Here is a 21438-nt window from a genome sequence, read left to right as displayed (position 1 = left end):
CATGGACAAGGGTGACCAGTTGCAACTGACAGCTACCTCTTGAAGCCAGCGCTGGTTATGTCAGCTGCAGCTATAATTACAGCTTTTCAATGAATGAGGAGTATCAGCCTGTGGAGCGCACAACTCCAACAAAATTCGTCACAGCCCTCAGCTCTATAAAGGCTTTGCAAAGGGATCCAGTGTCACATTTGATGAATATTATCAAATCTCAATCCTTTGCCACCACAGTGAAAGTTTGTTTGTTCTGAGTGTGTCTTCACTCAATTATTTGCAGTGTTTATGATGTATGGGCTGCTGTGCGAGAGCCTACATGAGTTCATCAAAGAATCATACGGCGATGATGTATGGAAGCTGGTACGAGAACGGGCTGATGTCCGGCTTCACTCCTTTGTAACTCATGAGGTAAACCATCAGTGACTTCAATCGTTATTTGTATTCACCCAGAACATTTTAATAATTTCTATTGCGCACCCTAAATCTCTCTGCTTCTCCACATGTCGAAAATGTAAACCTATCTTTCTTTGCTCTACTGTGCATGACCTCGCATTTCCCACTTTAAACTCCATCTGTTAAGTTTTGCTCACTCACAGAAATGATTAATATCCTTTATAAAGTTTCCATTCCTATCGGCACTATTTACATTCCGACATGATATAGTGTTCTCAATGGATGGAGAGACATAGCTCTCTGTTTACCATCTAGGTGGGGAGCTTAGCTTCGCTCAATGTGTGTCTGGCATGAGGGTTATCGTATGAGTACGCCCTCTGTATTCTCTGGAGTTTCAGCGAATGAGAGATGATCTCATTGAAACATACAAGAAGGTTTGATGGGTGGATGCTGAAAGATTGTTTCCGCTGTTTGGGGAATCTAACACGGGCACAGTGTCAGGATCAGGGCCACTTCTTTTAGGTCTGCGAAAAAGAAGAAAGAAATGTAGAGCACAGGAATAAGCTCTTTGGCCATTAAAATGTGCGCCGACCATGCTGCCTGTCTAACCTAAAACCTTCTACACTTCCGGGGTCTATGTCCCTCTAGTCCCATCCTATTCATGTATTTGTCAAGATGTCCCTTAAACGCCACTATCGTTTCTGCTTCCACCACCTCCACCCGCAACGAGGCACCCACTATCCTCTTGTGTAAAAAAACTTCCCTTACCCATCTCCTCTAAACTTTGCCCCTTGAACCTGTTATGGGCCAGCGTTTAGAGAACCCCAATGTGTATCATGGAGTTCACCTGACCCACAATTTTTAATAGATTGTGGTATGGGGTAGCACACGGCCCACTCTACAGGGGTGGTACAGCAGAAATGGAAAAGTATTTTTTTAAAGCAAAACAATGTTTATTCTGTGAACTCAAGTTAACCTTTTTAAAACATACAATGAACATCTTAGCAACCATTAATTCAAATACAACCCCCAAAGTACAGAACACTAGGCAATTCTTACATTCCTTTTAACATCCATAAGACTTAAAAAATACATTTTAACAGAAGCACATCAGTTTAAATTCACTACTGAAAACAGTTACACGTTGAAATTGGCAAATGAACTTTCATAAGGTTTCAGAGATTCACACACATCCTGCTGTGATTTCAGCTTCTCCAAAACTAAAATGAAACCAAACCCACCCTGCAGCAAACAGCCTAAAACAAAAGTAAAAATCTGACAGACAGCCCAGCTCCCCCCACTGACATCACTGCAGTAATAAACACCCGTTTGTTAAAGGTACTCTCAGTACAGATACTTGTATACACACCCACTTTTCAACACCCATTTCTTAATGGTACTCTCACATGACACCTCCCTCCAAGAAAACAAAACAAACCATCAACTTCAAGATGGTTTCATTTTTCACCTTTTCACTATCCTTTAAGAAATGCACACAGTAAATATACTTTATCGTTTCAAAAAACAACACACGCAAACAGATACAACAATATAGCTCATTTTTTACCTTCTGCCTTCTCAATTGACAGTCTCTTTGAGCAAGAAGGTCTCTGCACGATCCGTCCATTCGCCTCAGCATTTGACTTTAAAGTCAGATACTTTAGTTTAATCTGATCACAGAATCCCTTGTAATTCTCCAACACAGGAGCATTGGTTATCACAGCTTTCAGGCACTCAAATGTCTGTTGAAACTCTGCTGTCCATTGAGATTTTCGACGTTTCTTCAGCAAGTCCCTCAGTGGAGCAATCACGCGATAAAACTTTTTCACAAATGTTCGATCAAATCCATTCATGCCAAGAAATTGCTTATTGTCACAAGTAGGCTTCAAATATCTGGTATATCTGGATTTCCAGAAAGCTTTTGACAAGGTGCCACACAAAAGGCTGCTGCATAAGATAAAGATGCATGGTATTAAGGGTAAAGTAGTAGCATGGATAGAGGATTGGTTAATTAATAGAAAGTAGAGTGGGGATTAATGGGTGCTTCTCTGGTTGGCGATCAGTAGCTAGTGGTGTCCCTCAGGGATCCGTGTTGGGCCCACAATTGTTCACAATCTACATAGATGATTTAGAGTTGGGGACCAAGGGCAATGTGTCCAAGTTTGCAGATGACACTAAGATGAGTGGTAAAGCGAAAAGTGCAGAGGATACTGGAAGTCTGCAGAGGGATTTGGATAGGTTAAGTGAATGGGCTAGGGTCTGGCAAATGGAATACAATGTTGACAAATGTGCGGTTATCCATTTTGGTAGGAATAACAGCAAACGGGATTATTATTTAAACAATAAAATATTAAAGCATGCTGCTGTGCAGAAAGACCTGGGTTTGCTAGTGCATGAGTCACAGAAAGTTGGTTTACAGGTGGAACAGGTGATTAAGAGGGCAAATGGAATTTTGTCCTTCATTGCTAGAGGGATGGAGTTTAAGACTAGGGAGGTTATGCTGCAATTGTATAATGTGTTAGTGAGGCCACACCTGGAGTATTGTGTTCAGTTTTGGTCTCCTGACTTGAGAAAGGACGTACTGGCACTGGAGGGTGTGCAGAGGAGATTCACGAGGTTAATCCCAGACCTGAAGGGGTTGGATTACGAGGAGAGGTTGAGTAGACTGGGACTGTACTCGTTGGAATTTAGAAGGATGAGGGGGGATCTTATAGAAACATATAAAATTATGAAGGGAATAGATAGGATAGATGCGGGCAGGTTGTTTCCACTGGCGGGTGAAAGCAGAACTAGGAGGCATAGCCTCAAAATAAGGGGAAGTAGATTTAGGACTGAGTTTAGGAGGAACTTCTTCACCCAAAGGGTTGTGAATCTATGGAATTCCTTGCCCAGTGAAGCAGTTGAGGCTCCTTCATTAAATGTTTTTAAGATAAAGATAGATAGTTTTTTGAAGAAAAAAGGGATTAAGGGTTATGGTGTTCGGGCCGGAAAGTGGAGCTGAGTCCGCAAAAGATTAGCCTTGATCTAATTGAATGGCGGAGCAGGCTCGAGGGGCCAGATGGCCTACTCCTGCTCCTAGTTCTTATGTTCTAAATGAAGTTACTGTTAAAAGCCCCTAGTCACCACATTCCAGCGCCTGTTCAGGAAGGCTGGTACGGGAATTGAACTGTGCCTCTGGCCTGCCTTGGTCTGCTTTAAAAGCCAGTGATTTAGCCGAGTGCTAAACCAGCCCCATGATGTAGATGTGGGAAATGCTGTTCCAAAAAAACATCCATACAGACTTAACCCTTTAAAATTGGCACAGTACTTTCACAGTAACTTCATTTGAAGCCTACTTGTGACAATAAGCGATTTTCATTTTCATTGTCATGTATACCCATTTTAGTGCTTCCCAACCTATCTCCACCAACTTGCCCATGTGATGTCAGTAACTCTTTCAGGTCAGTCCGTTTTTCTTCTGGAAGGTAACTCAACAATTTATCCCAATTTTTAAGAGCATCCTCGTTTTCCAATTTAATTTGAGGTATGGCAAATATTCAGTCATCTGGATTTGATTCATCACTTTGAGTTAGATTATTAAAACCTCATCCTTTTTCTCTCCCCTTTCAAAGTACCTTTCAAGCATATTCACATGACACACTCGGGGAGTTTTCCTTCGATCTGGTGTTTTCACCACATAATTCATCTCACTTAATTTCCTCTCCATCTGATAAGTTCCATAAAACCTAGCTTTTAAAGGTTCACTTGCCTCTGGTAACAACACTAAAACTTTATCTCCACTGGCAAAACTACAAACTTTGGATTACTTGTCCGCTATACATTTAATCACATTTTGTGCAACTTTTTAATGTTGTCTGGCCAATTCACCTGCTCTATTTAATCGTTCCCTAAAATTGATACGTAATCTAATAATGTAATTTACGATTTCTCACTTACCAATTTTTCCTTAATCAATTTAAGTGGTCCTCTTCCCACATGACCAAAAGTTAGTTCTAAAGGACTAAATTTGGTTGACTCATTAGGTGCATCCCTAATTGCAAACAGTACGAATGGAATTCCTTTATCCCAATCCTCTGGATAATCGCGACAATAACCCCTCAACATTGTCTTTAATGTCTGATGCCACCTTTCTAATGCTCCCTGCGATTCTGGATGGTACGCAGTTGATTTAAATTGTTTCATTCCGAAGCTACCCATACCTTCTTTGAATAAACTTGAGGTAAAATTTGTCCTTGATCCGATTGTATTTCTGTGGGTAGTCCATATCTAGTAAAGAATTGAAGTAACTCCTCCACAATCTTTTTCGCTGTAATATTACACACTGGAATGGCCTCTGGAAACTTAGTAGACACATCCATTATCGTTTCAGGAAGCAGTCCTACGCAATCAATTAGGACCCTTGGAAAAGGTTCCTCAAATGCTGGAATGGGTATCAAGGGCACTGGTTTTATCACTGTTTGAGGTTTCCCTATCACTCGACATGTGTGATATGATTGACAAAATGTAACTGTATCTTTATGTAGTCCAGGCTGATAAAAATGTTTTTGTATTTTAGCTTGAGTTTTTCTTATTCCCAAATGACCTCCCACTGGTACCTCATGTGCAACTCACAACACCTCCTTTCTGTACCCTACCGGCAATACTACTTGATCAACTTCTGCCCACTTTTCATCTGCCTGCATATGTAAAGGTTTCCCTTTTCTCAACAAGACATCACCTTTACGGTAATAACACTCTGGTATACACTCAGAATCCTCTTCCGTGTATGCTTTTTGATACATTTGTTTTATTTCTGTATCTTTCTGTTGTCACTCCCCAATATTCCTGACCTAAAAATATCTGTCTCATCCTCCACCTGTTCTTGTTCTTTTTCAACCATCTGATCAAAAATCATGTCTGATAATTGCACATCAACTTCATCTTCACTCTTTGATTCTCCTTTTGTCTTAACCTGTAACTTTGTGACCTTGTTACTGAACAATCCAGAAAAATCCCATGATAGTTGTCCTTCAACACTTCAGTTGACTGATTTTCCACTGGCTTAACAACCACAGTAGGCATCACACCCACCTGCGATCCAGCTATATCATTACCCAAGATAAACTGTATTCCTGGACAAGATAGTTTCTCTATTACTCCTACTACCACTTCACCATTCTTTACTGGACTTTCCAACCTTACCTTATATAATTAAACACTCCTCCTCTCACCCTGAATTCCACATATTATCACCATTTCTGGCAATATTCTTCCCAGACTACATAACTCCTCATCTCTTACCATTAAAGATTGACTAGCCCCTGTATCTCTTAAAATTGTGACTTATTTACCTGTTCCTCCTGATACACATGAGTAAACTGTACCCAAACAAGTAAATTCTTTAAAGAGATCTGGCACCTTCTTATCAATCACCTCTTGGTCAGGCTGTACAATGTTTTGCACCTCCTTCGCTTCACTTGGGATTTCCTTTACCACTCTAACAAATCCCACTGTCTTATCCTGTTTTACCACATCAGCCTTCCCAGTGCTTTTCTTCAACCACCAACACTGTGACTTTACATGGCCTAGTTTATTAAAGTGAAAACATTTGAAACTTTTCATTTCTTTTCCACCCTCCTGGATTTCCACCTCCTCATACATCTGTTGCACGTTTTACTATGGGCGTAAAACGCGTTTATTGGAGTGTATTAACACGCCTCCGAGTTCGACGTGTGCTTAACACTACTAGGCTCTGTTCTATGTATTTATTCAGCTCTGGAGTCGCCAGGTGCCGTATAGACACCGTCACAAGTATTCCAAGGTCAAGTTCAAAGTAATAAAGACGATACACCGATTAGTAAAGTTCAAACGATCAATATTTATTATACAGTTATAATAAATACTCATGCACACACTAAGAGACTAAGCTATAACTAAACTTAAGTGAACAGAATACTTATCTAACAGGAACAGGCAAGGTCAGAGAACGAGGCCTTCGTCCTGGTCTTGTACTGCAGCCTTCAGCAAGCGTTCTGGTACTTGGGAGTCTAGTGGGCTTGGATCGCGTAGCGAGCGTTGAACTTACGGTTTCGGCGGCTGGTGCTCAACGGCTGGAGTCAGGATGCAAGATGTCAGTCAGAGCCGGAGCACGAGTTTAACAGACCGGGCTCTGTGGGGAATTTGCTTTTATACCCCTCTCTAATGTCCTTGCCCCCTTCTAGGCGGGCTCTACCTTTCGGTACCGATTGGAACGTTTCCAAACGGCTACCTTCAAAATCCTCCAATGCGGGGGCTTCCCTCGATGTTGGGGGGTGGTTTCGATATTCGTTACTCTGGTGCCATCCTGTTTGCACAACCAATTAAGTGCTACATTGAGATGGAAATGTTGCCATTGTGTGTGCCTGGATCTGGGCTGCCTCATCAGAATGTTAAGCGCTTTGCCATTAACACCTTTGGCTTGGAGATCTGCACCTGGCCAGAAAACTGGTTTGCTGCTTGCAAAATGCTAATTAGTTGAGAGCAGGCTGTCTGTTCTCACTAAACAGGCTTTCCCTGCTGTCTTCCATTTTAGTTTGGCTCTGTGTCCATTTTGCGTGGCCAGCATGGCTACATTCCCTCCTTGTGATCCTCACAATCATACTATTGTGAAGGATCACCTATGTACTTTGCCTTCCTTGTGTTCTGACCTCTTGCCAGTTCCTGTTCTACTCTATCTTAAACTATGGGAAGAAGAGAAATTTTTTTTAACTAACATCTCTACTTGGCCCTATGTCAAAGGGACATGCATTACTACAACTGGGAACCTCTACCTATCACTATTAACCTTAACCTTAACTTAACATTTCATCACTCTAAAATCTTAACCATTCACACCACAACATCACACTTCCCAACTCGGCAGTCGAGTATGGAACAATATAATACATGGCTGAATTTTTATTTACAGAGTGTTGTAATCAGTGAGGGGTTGAGGGGTTTGGTGGAATCCGAAGATGGGGGATTGAACTCTATAGATGGGTGAGGTGCTGGAACGAGAGGCTCTCCTCTTCCATTTCCTCAACCTGAGGGTCTGCACTAGTATGATGAGGATCGCGATCACCAACAGTGATTCAATTATATAGGACATGGAGTACCACGTCATGAATTTAGTACACCAGGTCTGAACCTCGCTGATCAGAGCTGAGCACTGGGGGTTTGCTGTAATTGAAACATTTACGGTGGGGGTTGTGGGGGAAACGTGTCTTGTTTCCACACATATACATATGACATTAAACAGTAATAAGTGGGCTTCCATCATTTTGCTGTTCTTCTTCTTTCTCTTCCTTCTTCCTCCGGTATTGACAATCCTGGCTTCGACCTCTGTCTCGTCCTTTGAAACCTTTGGGATCAAGCACAGTATCTGTCAATACACAGTTTAAGACCTTTACTTGTTAGTGCATCTGTCTTTCAAAACCCAATTGACCCTTTAAAATGACTGGCTAAGTCACACCCTGTGACTCCCCTCATTTTTTTTTTTCAAAAAGCGAATTTAAAGACCAGCATACACCTAACAATCCTTCCTTCTGCGAGCCGTCTCGCAGGCTTTGCTGATTTACCATCCGAATGTTCCCGGATGTAAATAGCATGTGGGATGGTGGCCGAAGGGCTACCTAACGTAAAATGAAAACAAACTTTGAAACAAACATCCGAATGAGTTGCGTATGGGCCGCGACGGGTACGAGTTGGATGGGATCCCCGGGTAGGGCGTGCTGTGCCATACCCGAGCTTGGCTGACCAAGGGTTGGTTCTCAGACAGGGCGGGTCCTCAGTGCCGTTTGTCCACTGCCTGAGTAACCTGGAAAGAAACGGGTACGAATGTGTTGACCATGACTTGCAGCCTCTATTTCGCCGAATAGAGGGGCACCTAAAAAACCAAGGGAGCCAAGATGCTCCAACTGAGGACATCACTGAAGTTCTCAGAGATATCTGCAGATAAACTATTTGGCGTGTGGCCTTACAACTTTGGAAAAGATCCCCAATCAAACCGAAGTTCTCAAAAGTTTCGGCAGACAAGCTAACGTGTATGTGAGGTGGTCACAATCTTTTCAGCTGAAAAGAAGATGTCCATCCTCCAGCTGAACCATTTACTTTACTGAAAACGAAACAAACATAAAACGAAGACAAACATACGTGCAGGTTCCATCAGAAAGGACATCGTTTCCCTCAAACGATTCCTATTTTACATCATCTGGACACCTCACTTTGATTCTGCCTCTGTGAACAGGGTCACAAAGGGGTTGCCGTGTCGGGAGTCAGACATTGCGTCGTCCTGCTCTCCCGGATCCCACACCCTTGTGTGGATCAGGCATGAAACTTTGGAATTGTGTGACCGGGGGTCACTTTCATCATTGCGGACAAGTCTGTAGGAATTGTCCCTGTGCCATTGTGTAGTGTCGAGTGTGTTGTCGGGGTAGTCGGGGTCGGGTGGTGGTTCTGGATATTTGAGGTAGGTGACTTCCATGGGGTCAATGGAGTCGGGGTCGTAGCTGGTGCAGTGTGGGCTGTATGGCTGTGTGCTGTCGCTGTCTTCAGAGTCAGTGTCAGTCCTGCTGTCTCTGCTGTGGCAGCTTGTGGGCGTGTCGGGGCGTGGTCTGTAGTGGTCTGTGGGCGGAGTCGTGGGCGAGTCCGTGGATGAACTGGTCTGTGAGGGGGATGGTGGAAAAGTGTCTCTGGTGGGCGGGGTGAAGTGTTCTGCTGCATCCAGCAGGACATGGTGAGCATGGTTGGCCTGTGTTCCATATGCCTTTAACTGGTTTATATGGAACCACGCGGTCTTCCCATTAGGATACTTTATCCTGTAAACGGAGGGGCTAATTTTGTCCGAAATTGAGTAGGGACCGGAATATTTTGGTGCCAAAAAACTGCTGGGGTTATAAACAGATAACATTACCTGTTGCCCAACCTGGAATTCTGTGGTGTGTACGGTCTTATTGAAACAGGCAGTACGTTGCTGTCGGCGTTTCCCTAGCTGGACTGCGGCTGCGATCTGTGCAGACCTCACAGTCTCAACTAGATCTTTAACTGCCTTTTCATGTGTGAGGGCCGTCACTTCGGGGCTTGTCATGTCCAGTCCTAAAAGGAATTCTGTACCTTTCATAGGGCGTCCGGTCATGAGTGTATGTGGTGTGTATCCTGTAGATGTGGAGACAGTGTTCCTTATGAACATAAGTGCAAAGGGGAGCACTGAATCCCATGTGGAATTATTCTCTTGAACCATTTTCCTGAGGGTCGTTTTTAGGGTCCGATTCATGCGCTCCACAATCCCGCTGGACTGTGGATGATACGCAATATGAAAATTTTGCTTTATACCGAATATTGTCAGGACGTTCCTCATGACCCGTCCTGTAAAGTGAGATCCCTGGTCCGAATCGATACTTCGGGGTAAACCCCATCTCGTGAAGATGTGGTGGGTCAGGATCTTTGCAGCTGTCTTTGTTGTATTTGTTCGTGAGGGAAATGCCTCTACCCATTTGGTAAAGGTGTCGATGACCACCAGAACGTATTTATAGCCATTCCTACAAGGGGGCAATGGACCTATAAAATCGATCTGGAGGTTTGTCCAAGGGCCGTTAACTGGGCGAGTATGCCGAAGTTGTGCCTTCTTAGAATACCTCTCCGGGTTATTCTGAGCACAAATCAGGCAATTCTCAATGTAGTGTGTGACATCAGTCCTGAGATTAGGCCACCAACAGAGTTGCCTGAGGTGCCTCGTTGTTGCATCAATTCCCTGATGCCCGTGTCCGTCATGGAACAAGGCAATCATCTGATTCCTGTCCTGCTGTGGGACCACATAAAGTTGATCCTTAATGATCACACCCTCATGTGTGGTCAGTGTGTGTTTAAAGTGCTCGTACGCAGGCACAAAGCTTCCCTTGAAAACCTCCCTGAGGTCTCCGTCCTGTTTCTGTGCTGCTACGAGATCTTTAACCTCTGTTTGTGAGACTTGTACTGCGCTCACAGGGGCGCTAGCTGGTGCGCTAGCTGGGGGGGTCCATAAGTGTCCTCTCCTGGAACCTGCCTTAGCCAATGCGTCGGCTTTTACATTCCCAGGGGGCGATGACCTATGGTGGCTGCGAACTTTTATAATGCCGAAGGTCCTGTCCTTCGCTTTGTCTAGGATGTGCTGGAGTAAGGGGGCTGATGGAAGGGGTTTTCCGTCTGCGGAGACAAAACCTCGTGTCCTCCACAGGGGCAGAAAATCTGTTAGGCTATTGCAGACATATAAGCTGTCTGAATATATGTCTGCTGGGCTGGGGAAAGAATCGGGGTGGTCCACTATATACGCTATGGCTGCTAGCTCTGCTGCCTGCGCGCCTAAGTGACCAGGTAACTTCAGAGCTATCTCTTCGAGAGCGCGCCCCTGCGCGTCCTCTACATAGATGCCGCATCCTGTGATACGCTCACTATTTAAAACTGTGGAGGAACCGTCTACATAAATCCTCAAGGGTCCACACGTGTCTGTGGGCTGGGGGCTTTGTTTTGGGTTCCCTATCTTCCTGGGGGGTGTTTTTGCTAAAAAGGGTCCTGTGTTATGCAGGGGAGCTACAATTTCACAGTCATGGGGCTGTCCGGGGTATTGGAGGTTGTCTGCTAAATATGTGTGTGTGCGTGTCCGTTTTACAGTAATGTCCCGTCCTTGTAAAAGTAGGGTCCACCTAGCTGCCCTAATCTGGCTAACTGAACCGTCCTTCAGTCGACCGTCTAGTAGTAGCTGTGTGGGTGTATGTTCGGTTAGAATGGTGATGGGGTTTAGTCCGGTTATGTATGAAAAATACTGTACTGCCCAGAAGACAGCAAGGAGGTGCCTCTCACAGGCTGAAAATCCTTGTTCTACCGGGTCTAACAGTCGGGAGGCATAAGCCACTGGTCTTAGCTGCTCGTGCCGTTCCTGAAGCAACACGGCCGAGAGGGTCAGATCTGTGCTAGCTACCTCGATTGCGTACGGGGAAAGTTGGTCGGGGACTAGCAGCGCGGGTGCTGCACTAAGGGCTCGTTTTAACTCTTCCACAGCGCCTGTATGCTGCGGAAGCCATTCCCAGGGGGCTCCTTTCTTAAGGAGGTCTGAAAGTGGGGCGGCTTTTGTCGCGAATCCGTCTATGTGGTTCCGACAATAGCCAACCAGTCCTAAAAACGACCGGAGGGCTGAAACATTCTGGGGAAGGGGCAATTTGACGATCGAATCAATTCTTTTGAATTCGATCTCGCGTTTGCCGTGCGTGATGACTGATCCCAAATACATCACTTTACTTTCCAATATTTGGGCCTTTTTCGGGTTAACTTTACAGCCAATTTCAGTCAAGAGTTCCAGGAGTTCGGCCAGAAGCGAAATGTGCTCTGCCTTTGTGTCTGTCTGCAGTAGTAGGTCGTCTACATACTGTACCAGACATTCGGGTCGGGAAAATTTCTCTAATCCACTTGCCAGCTGTCGGTGGAAAATGGAGGGGGAATTGTGGAATCCTTGTGGGAGGCATGTCCACGTGTACTGCTGAGTTTTAAAAGTGAATGCGAATTTGTATTGGCACGCTTTTGCCAATGGTATGGACCAGAATCCGTTACTGATATCCAATACCGTGAAGTACTTGGCGTTGAGACCCTGCTTGAGCATGGTCTCGGGACTAGTAGCTACCGTTGGGGCTACTGCGGGGGTTACTTTGTTGAGTTCCCGATAATCGATGGTCAGACGCCATGATCCATCGGGCTTCCTTACTGGCCAAATAGGGGCATTGTTGGTGGAGGCTACCGTTCTCAGTACACCTTGGTCCAACAAGCTACCTATAACCTTTTCTATTTCCACCTCTGCTTCAAGGGGAAATCTATATTGCTTTTGCGGTCGGGGGTCCTGTCCGGTAACTTGAACTTGTCCAGTCATTCTGCCACAGTCATGACGGTGACTTGCAAATGCTGTCCTGTGTTTGTTTAGTAGGGCCTTAATTTGTCGGTCGGTGTGGAGTGTAGTCAGGTCGAATGAGTACTCTCCCACTGCGCTAATCCGATTAGCGTAGTCTCCTACTGTGAGGGTGGCTGGTGCTCTGTCTGATCTCGCCATTCGCCAGACACACTGGTTCACTGGGTCGAACGATAAGCTGTGAGCGTTCATAAAATCTATCCCCAGGATGTGTTCTGCCGTCCGGGGAAGATTTACTAGAACTACGGGGTGCCTTGTGCTAATGTTCCCTAGCTGAATTGCTATGGGTGCTGTAATGTGCCCCTGCTGCGAGTGTCCGGTGAACCCGCTAAGTGTAATGGTGGAGGTGGTCGGCCACGTGTCTGAGTGTGCCGTGGTTGTGGAGTTAATGGTGGTGCGGGATCCTCCTGTGTCCCACAGTAACTCTATGGGCTTCCCTTTGACTTTCGCTGTGACTACGGGCCTCCCTGATGAGTCCCATAGTGTGTCACAGACCCAAGTGGGGGAGCCCGAACACCGTCAGTTCGTCTCGTCCACATCGGTGGGTCCTGACTGTACTATCACATTATGGATCGGTTTTGACTTATTGCGGTTCAGAGTGCCTGTCTGCTGGCCTCTCTGAGATCGCTGGGGTGCATTGCACTCTTTTGCCCAATGCCCTAACTGTCCACAGTTATAGCATTCCTGTCCTTTCTGTTGAGGGCTGCTCTTGCCTTCATTTACCCATGCGGGCTTCTGGTGCTCTCTGACTGCTTGGATATCTGCAGCAGCCTGAGCCTCTTCTGGGGATCTAACTTTTCCTTTTGCCTGAAGCGATTGCTCCCAAGCGCGGGACAATCTTTTCAGGACCCATTTCTCGGTATGGGCCTCTTCTGAGGGGTCATAGCTATTGCAAGCGCTCTGTCCTGCTTCTGTTGCGTGTGAGATAATTGTGCGCGTCCACTTAACCATGTTTTCGCGGGTTAAATGCGCTCTATCTAACTGTCCGAAAACTGCGCTGAAATGAATCCACAGCCTTCCTGCGAATGCTGTGGGGTGTTCGGATCTTTTCTGCCTGCACTTATTCAATCCTTCTACGGGGTCACCTCTATTGTACCCGATGGCATCTAAAATGGCGGTGTGCATCTCCTCTAGGCTGCCTCCTGCCACGTTCTGTGGGTCGGGGAGGGCTGCTACTACACTTTGGTCTAAACTCAGCACGGTGAGCTTAACCTGCTCTCTCTCATCCAGGCCGTACATGGTAGCCTGCTGTTTTACTTTAGCAAAGAACTGGTGGGGGTCTGCGGTGGGGAGGAACGGAGTGATTTTTTCACAAGCGTCCCTTAGCTGGGTTACTGTTAAAGGGGTGGTGTAAGTTATGTCTGGGGCGCCTTCTGATTCGGCTTTTCTCTGCGTGGTTACGGGATTCATGGGTGCGGTTATGGTCTGAGCTGTGAGGGGTTGGGGTGCCTGTCGTTTCTGCTGAGCTGCGGGCGCACATGTTCCCTGAACATAACGCTGCGCTGTCTCGCTTAATTCCTGCCAATCTGGGGCATTTTCCCCATCTAACTGTGCTCCAAAGGTGCTTTGGAAGCCATTCTGCACCGAAAGCAGAGATTGCAATTCCGCAATCTGTTTCCTGCATTTCGCGTGGTCAACTGTGCTTTGTCTTTGTTCGGTCGTTGCAGCATGGAGTGCTCTCAAAGCTGCTTTGAGATCAGAACATTGCCTCTGCAATGCCTCCACCTGCTTTTCCGATTCCTGTCTTATCGGAACGGCACGTTGCACGTCCTGATAGGCTTTCTCATACTGGGTCTGGGAACTGTTCAGATGAGCTAGACAAGACTGATGAGCCCTTTTGGCATCATCCACCTCTCTATCCTTCTCTGCCAACTTCCCTTTGAGATCCAGATTCTCCTTCTCGATGTCCCTGACATCGACCTTACTCATCCTATTCCTCTCTTCTAAATCTGTCCGGAGCGTCCTGATGACCTCCTCTGCGCCTCGCAACTGTGCCAAACAGGACACAATCGCCATCGGCTTGCGTGCTTTACCTAGATTCTTTTTGTGTATTTGAGAGAGGTTCTCCCACCAAGTATGACCTATACTCCCGGGACCTGTCTCCTCATTTGCACAAAACTCTTTCCAAAGGGGCCATCCCTTTCCCTGCAAATATTTGCGGAGTTCCAGCTCCCACGTGGGACACTGGCCTACTCTGCTACTGCTGCTGGTCGCTGCGACCACAAACTTCGCTGGATCCATCAGACGTTCCATTGCCTGCATGGCCATTTCCTCTGACTCTCTTTGTATAATTTGGAACAGGGGGTTGCTGGGGTGGTGTTTCGAGAAAAGGGTACGGCTTACGCTATTTTCCGATCACAAAACTACCGAAAGTTTGTCGCAACAAAAAGCTTTCAGTTTTACCTTACAGCCCTGTTAGTACGCATGCACTAAACACACTTCCGAATTTCGCTTATTATTTTGAACACCTTGAATACTTGTGATCTCTTTCTTTCTCTGCAATTTGGAGTTCTAATTCAAATTTCAGGGTCCTGGACACTGTGGTGTTTCCACTTACAACAGGGTCCCGGCGGATGTCGCCACTAAATGTTGCACGTTTTACTATGGGCGTAAAACGCGTTTATTGGAGTGTATTAACACGCCTCCGAGTTCGACGTGTGCTTAACACTACTAGGCTCTGTTCTATGTATTTATTCAGCTCTGGAGTCGCCAGGTGCCGTATAGACACCGTCACAAGTATTCCAAGGTCAAGTTCAAAGTAATAAAGACGATACACCGATTAGTAAAGTTCAAACGATCAATATTTATTATACAGTTATAATAAATACTCATGCACACACTAAGAGACTAAGCTATAACTAAACTTAAGTGAACAGAATACTTATCTAACAGGAACAGGCAAGGTCAGAGAACGAGGCCTTCGTCCTGGTCTTGCACTGCAGCCTTCAGCAAGCGTTCTGGTACTTGGGAGTCTAGTGGGCTTGGATCGCGTAGCGAGCGTTGAACTTACGGTTTCGGCGGCTGGTGCTCAACGGCTGGAGTCAGGATGCAAGATGTCAGTCAGAGCCGGAGCACGAGTTTAACAGACCGGGCTCTGTGGGGAATTTGCTTTTATACCCCTCTCTAATGTCCTTGCCCCCTTCTAAGCGGGCTCTACCTTTCGGTACCGATTGGAACGTTTCCAAACGGCTACCTTCGAAATCCTCCAATGCGGGGGCTTCCCTCGATGTTGGGGGGTGGTTTCGATATTCGTTACTCTGGTGCCATCCTGTTTGCACAACCAATTAAGTGCTACATTGAGATGGAAATGTTGCCATTGTGTGTGCCTGGATCTGGGCTGCCTCATCAGAATGTTAAGCGCTTTGCCATTAACACCTTTGGCTTGGAGATCTGCACCTGGCCAGAAAACTGGTTTGCTGCTTGCAAAATGCTAATTAGTTGAGAGCAGGCTGTCTGTTCTCACTAAACAGGCTTTCCCTGCTGTCTTCCATTTTAGTTTGCCTCTGTGTCCATTTTGCGTGGCCAGCATGGCTACACATCCCAGATACCTCCTCTGGTAGTGATCTAAACACTTCATAGCCCTACCTACCAGCTTTGCTTGAATCAGTAATACCCACATGTCATGTGGCCATTTCATTTGTTTAGCTACCTTCGCAAATGAAACTAAAAAGGCTTCTACCTCCTTCTCATCAAACCTTGGCAATGCTTGGACATATTTAAATCGACCCCCACAAAGCCTTTGACTTTGACGTTCTTTCTCATTTTCCTAATCATTATCCTCAAACTGTACATTTCCCTTTAAATCCGCTAATTTTAACTGACTCATGTTTCATGGCCATTTTCCGAAGTTCAAACTCTCTCTCTCTTTATTTTTCCTCTCTGTCTCTTTCGTATCCAAGCTGCTTTAATTCTTTCTCATGTTCCATTTGTTTAATTTGTAACTGAATTTTTGCTATTTCCAATGAGTCAAACTGTATGTCAGGCAACTTTAAATAAATGCTTAGCTACCGCCATAATTACCTAATCTTTTCGCATTTTGTCAGGTAATGTTAACTGCAATGTTTTTGCCAAATCTAACAGTCTGCTTTTAGAGATAGAGAAATACAGCACAGAACAGGCCCTTCGGCCCACGGTGTTGTGCCGAACTTTTGTCCTAGGTTAATCATAGAATTTTGGACATTAAGGGCAATTCTTCATGGCCAATCCACCCAACCTGCACATCTTTGGACTGTGGGAGGAAACCGGAGTACCCGGAGGAAACCCACGCACACACGGGGAGGATGTGCAGACTCCACACAGACAGTGACCCAAGTCAAAATCAAACTTGGGACCCTGGAGCTGTGAAGCAATTGTGCTATCCACAATGCTACCGTGCTGCCCTTAAGAAAGTCTCTGTCCGTAAGGTACTGCTTGTGACCGTCTCCACCCCCAAAAACTTCAGAGCCTCTGAAAGGGCCATTGTCCACAGCACACTCCCTCCTTAAACTGGAATACCACACCTGAAAAGCAGCCACAATATGTTCACCCCTCACTGTCTTTAAGTTCACTAAGCCAATCCAATAGATAGACTTTTATCCCGGACCAGCCCCCAATTTGTTATGGGCCAGCGTTTAGAGAACCCCAAAGTGTATGATGAGTTCACCTGACCCACAAATTTTAATAGATTGTGGTATGGGGAGCACACGGCCCACTCTCCATGTGTGGTACAGCAGAAATGGAAAAGTAATTTTTTAAGCAAAACAATGTTTATTCTATGAACTCAAGTTAACCTTTTTAAATCATACAGTGAACATCTTCGCAACCATTAATTCAAATACAACCCCCAAAGAATACAATACTAAGTAATCCTTACTTTCTTTTTAACATCCATAAGACTTAAAAACACCTTTTAACAGAAGCACATTGTGTTGTTCCTTGTGTCTTAATAAAGCTCGTAGTCTCAAAGGTGGAGAAGATGCTTTATTGTGAATTTGTTCGGTCTTCAGAGCTTAATTTACGGCTACCTCAAATGCTGCCTGCCTGTGTCTGTGTCCTGCTACCAGTTCTGCCTTCCGTGAAGTGTGTCCTCACTTCCTGTCCCTGTGTATTTATAGCTCTCCCGTGCTCCCTCTAGTGCTTGCTCAGTTGTATTGCATCTACGCTGATACACAATCGCCACACACATCAGGTTTAAATTCACTACTGAGAGCAGTTTCCACGTTGAAATCAGCAAATGAACATTGATAAGCTTGCAGAGCTTCACACACGTCCTGCTGTGATTTCAGCTTCTCCAAAACTAAAGTGAAATCAAACCCACCCTGCAGCAAAATGCCTAAAGCAAAAATAAAAAGCTGACAGACAGCCCAGCTCTACCCACTCTCTGACATCACTGCAGTAATGAACACCCATTTCGTAAAGGTACTCTCAGTACAGATACTTGTATACACACCCATTTATAAACACCCATTTCTTAAAGGTACCCTCACATGACAAACCTTAAACCTAGGTCTTCTAGTAATTGTCTCTTCCACTCTGGCAAAAAACGTCTGACTATCCACTCTGTCAATGCCTCTCATAACTTTGTAGTCCTCTATCAGGTCGCCCTCTCGCCCTCCATCATTCCAGTGAGAACAAACTGAGTTTATCCAACCTCTCCTCATTGCTAATGCCCTCCATACCAGGCAGCATCCTGGTGAACCTCTTGATGAGGAGGAATTACTTCACTAAAGGGTTGTGAATCTTTGCAATTCTCTACCCCATAGAGTAGTGAGTATTCCATTGTTGAATATATTTAAGGCTCGAATAGACACATTTTTGGTTTCTTAGGGAATTAAGAGATCTTTTGATCATCCTGAAGACTTGTGCTCCAGAATTTGTCGCACCCCCCGCCAAGCTGTTCCAGTACAGTTACAACACTGGCATTTACCCAGCAATGTGGACATTTTTCCAGGTATTTTCTGCACACAAGAAACAGGACAAATCTAACCTGTTGAATTGCAGTCCCATAAATCTACTCTCCATCATCAGCAAAGTGATGGAAGTAATCATCAACAGTGCTATCAAGAGGGCAGCACGGTGGCCTAGTGGTTAGCACAACTGCCTCACGGCGCTGAGGTCCCAGGTTCGATCCCGGCTCTGGGTCACTGTCCGTGTGGAGTTTGCACATTCTCCCCGTGTGTGCGTGGGTTTCGCCCCCACAAGCCAAAAATGTGCAGGGTAGGTGGATTGGCCACGCTAAATTGCCCCTTAATTGGAAAAAATAATTGGGTAATCTAAATTTGAAAAAAAACAAAAAACAGTGCTATTAAGCAACACTTACTCAGCAATAACCTGCTCATAGACACTCATTTTGGGTTGCGCCAGAGTCACTCAGCTCCTGACCTCATTGCAGCCTTCATTCAAACATGTACAAAAGAGCTGAATGCCAGAGGTGAGGAGAGAGTGACTGCCCTTGATATCTGCGCAGCATTTGACCAAGTATGGCATCAAGCAGCCCTAGCTAAACTGGAGTCAATGGGAATCAGGGAAAGCTCTCCACTGGTTGGAGTCAAAACTGGCACAAAGGTGGATGGTTATGGTTGTAGAGGTCAGTCATTTCAGTTCCAGGACATCAATATGGAGTACCTCAGTGTTGTGTCCTAGGTCCAACCATCTTCAGCTGCTTCATCAATGACTTTCCTACCATCATAAGGTCAGATATGGAGATTTTTGCTGATTATTTCCCGATGTTCAGCATCATCCACAACTCCTCAGATCATGAAGCAGTCTGAGTCTAAATGCTGCAAGACCTGGAAAATATCCAGACTTGGTCTGACAAATGGCAAATAACATTCGCACCACCTAAGTACCAGGCAATGACCATCTCCGACAAGAGAGGATCTAACCATCACCCCTTGACATTCAATTACATTTCCATCGCCTAATGCCCCACCATCAACACCCTGGAGGTTGCCATTGACCAGAAACTGGACTGGACTAGCCATATTAGTACTGTGCCTACAAGGGCAGGTCAGAAGTTTGGAATGCTACGGCAGGGTAACTCACCTCCTGACTCACCAGTGATGATCCACAAAGCACAAGTCAGAAGTGTAATGGATTACTAAAATAAAAGAGATTTGAGAGTTTGTTGAGCAGAGGAAGTTCAGTGAGAGGGGGAGGGTGATACTCCTTTGCTTTTTCTAACTTTCCACCTTATAGGAATTGGTTCTTGCTCTATTGCGAGGAAAGAATGTGGCTATTTGTGAGTATTTGGTTAGTATCTGGTCGGTGAGTGGTCAAGGTCTATTCTATTCCTAAATTTACAGGAGTTTGTGGGAAGATTAATAGTCTAAATAATTGAATGAAAGTATCAGGATGCAGGGCATGTGATTTTGGACTGAGGTGATGAAAAACATGGCCCTTGGAGTCCGAAATAGGAGAATGGTTAACAGATGTTATGACATCCCAGGCTAGGGTAAAATTCCAGCTCCCCTTGCCCTGAAGTCACAACATAAGTGAATTAACTGGTTTTTCAAGATCTTTGGCCCCAGACTTCTCCAATAATAATAATCTTTATTGTCGCAAGTAGGCTTACATTGCAATGAAGTTACTGTGAAAAGTCCCTAGTCGTCACATTCCGGCTTCTGTTTGGGCACACGGAGGGAGAATTCAGAATGTCCAAACTACCTAACAGCACGTCTTTCGGGACTTGTGGGAGGAAACCAGAGCACCCGGAGGAAACCCATGCAGACACGGGGAGAATGTGCAGACTCCGAACCTGGGACTCTGGCACTGTGAACCACTGTGCTACCATGCTGCCCAGTGACTTGCAGATGCCAGATTTGTAAGTAAAAACACAAACTTTATTTATAAGAAAAAATAATTAAAATATGAAACAATTGAACTAGAATAATGGCCTGCTAATGTATTACTTTCCTTTGACTGTCCAATCACATGCAAGACAGACAGGCACAGAAAAAGGGAAAGAGGTAAAATCATAGGGATTAAAATATTGCAGAAAGAGAGATGCGTCCATATTGTTGATGTTGAAGTCTTTGTAGTCGGCTATCTTCCCACGATGCGAAGTGTTGAAAACCACAAGTTGCATTGTTTCTTCTGGTATGTGCATTCAGTCAGAACTCTCAATCAACAGTCTCACTGAGGTAAGATTAAAGTTCTCCAATTATCAGATTTGTTTTGCAAAATATTTTATCAAGGCATTTTCAGCTAATGTACAAAACACACAAACAAAAAACTTTGTACATGTATTTCTCAACAAAGGCCCTTTGACTTAAACTCTACGTGCCCCATTTTGTAACTACGCTTTAAAGAATTACATAGAACATAGAACATACATTGCAGAAGGAGGCCATTTGGCCCATCGAGCCTGCACCAACCCACTTAAGGCCACTCTATCCCCGTAACCCAATAACCCCTCTTAACCTTTTGAGCACCAAGGGCAATTCAGCATGGCCAATCCACCTAACCTGCTTGTCTTTGGACTGTGGGAGGAAACCAGGGCACCTGGAGAAAATGCAAGCAAACATGGGGAGAACGTGCAGACTCCGCACAGACAGTGACCCAGCAGGGAATCGAACCTGGGACCCTGGAGCTGTGAAGCCACAGTGCTAGCCACTGTGCTACTACTATGCTGTCCTTGTTAGGACACTGTTGTAAAATCTCTGTCTGTTCTGTGTTTCCTGTTAATCCTTGCCCTGCTGCCCACCTTCAATCTCCAGTCTTCTGGTTAGATGCTCCACCAGTGGGATTACTGCTTAAACTACAAACTTTAGGCAAACTGAAACATCCCAGGTCTGATGGACTTGTCCAGGACTTTCCTTTTGGGTTCTGTGGCAGAGCCCATGATGTCAGTTTGATAGACTTGGCAATCCGCCAATCACTGTGGCTGGAATTCTGAACTATCTCCTTGTTGCTTGGAATTGGTGGAGCCATTCAGAATCTTCTGGACAGTCATCTGGAGAGCTTCATTTTATAGAACATAGAACAGTACAGCACAGAACAGGCCCTTCGGCCCTCGATGTTGCGCTGAGCCATGATCACCCTACTCAAACCCACGTACCACCCTATACCCGCAACCCAACAACCCCCCACCCCTTAACCCCACTTTTTAGGACACTACGGGCAATTTATCACGGCCAATCCACCTAACC

The 21438-nt window shown here is 45.3% G+C and overlaps 1 protein-coding gene across 1 annotated transcript in view; it reads left to right on the top strand.

The window, feature by feature from the left end:
* The first annotated feature begins 215 nt into the window (after window positions 1-215).
* The window catches only part of LOC119965012 (soluble guanylate cyclase 88E-like), a 678135-nt gene continuing 656912 nt past the window's right edge, over window positions 216-21438 (top strand). The window contains exon 1 of the mRNA XM_038795212.1: window positions 216-402. Coding sequence (XP_038651140.1) covers window positions 280-402 — 123 coding nt within the window. The 5' untranslated portion in view covers window positions 216-279. The remainder of the gene's footprint in view (window positions 403-21438) is intronic.

Source organism: Scyliorhinus canicula, chromosome 4 (assembly GCF_902713615.1).
Source record: "Scyliorhinus canicula chromosome 4, sScyCan1.1, whole genome shotgun sequence".
In the NCBI taxonomy this organism is placed as follows: Eukaryota; Metazoa; Chordata; class Chondrichthyes; order Carcharhiniformes; family Scyliorhinidae; genus Scyliorhinus; species Scyliorhinus canicula.
The sequence above is the reverse complement of the archived record's forward strand: the minus strand, read 5'-3'. Positions and strand labels throughout refer to the sequence as shown.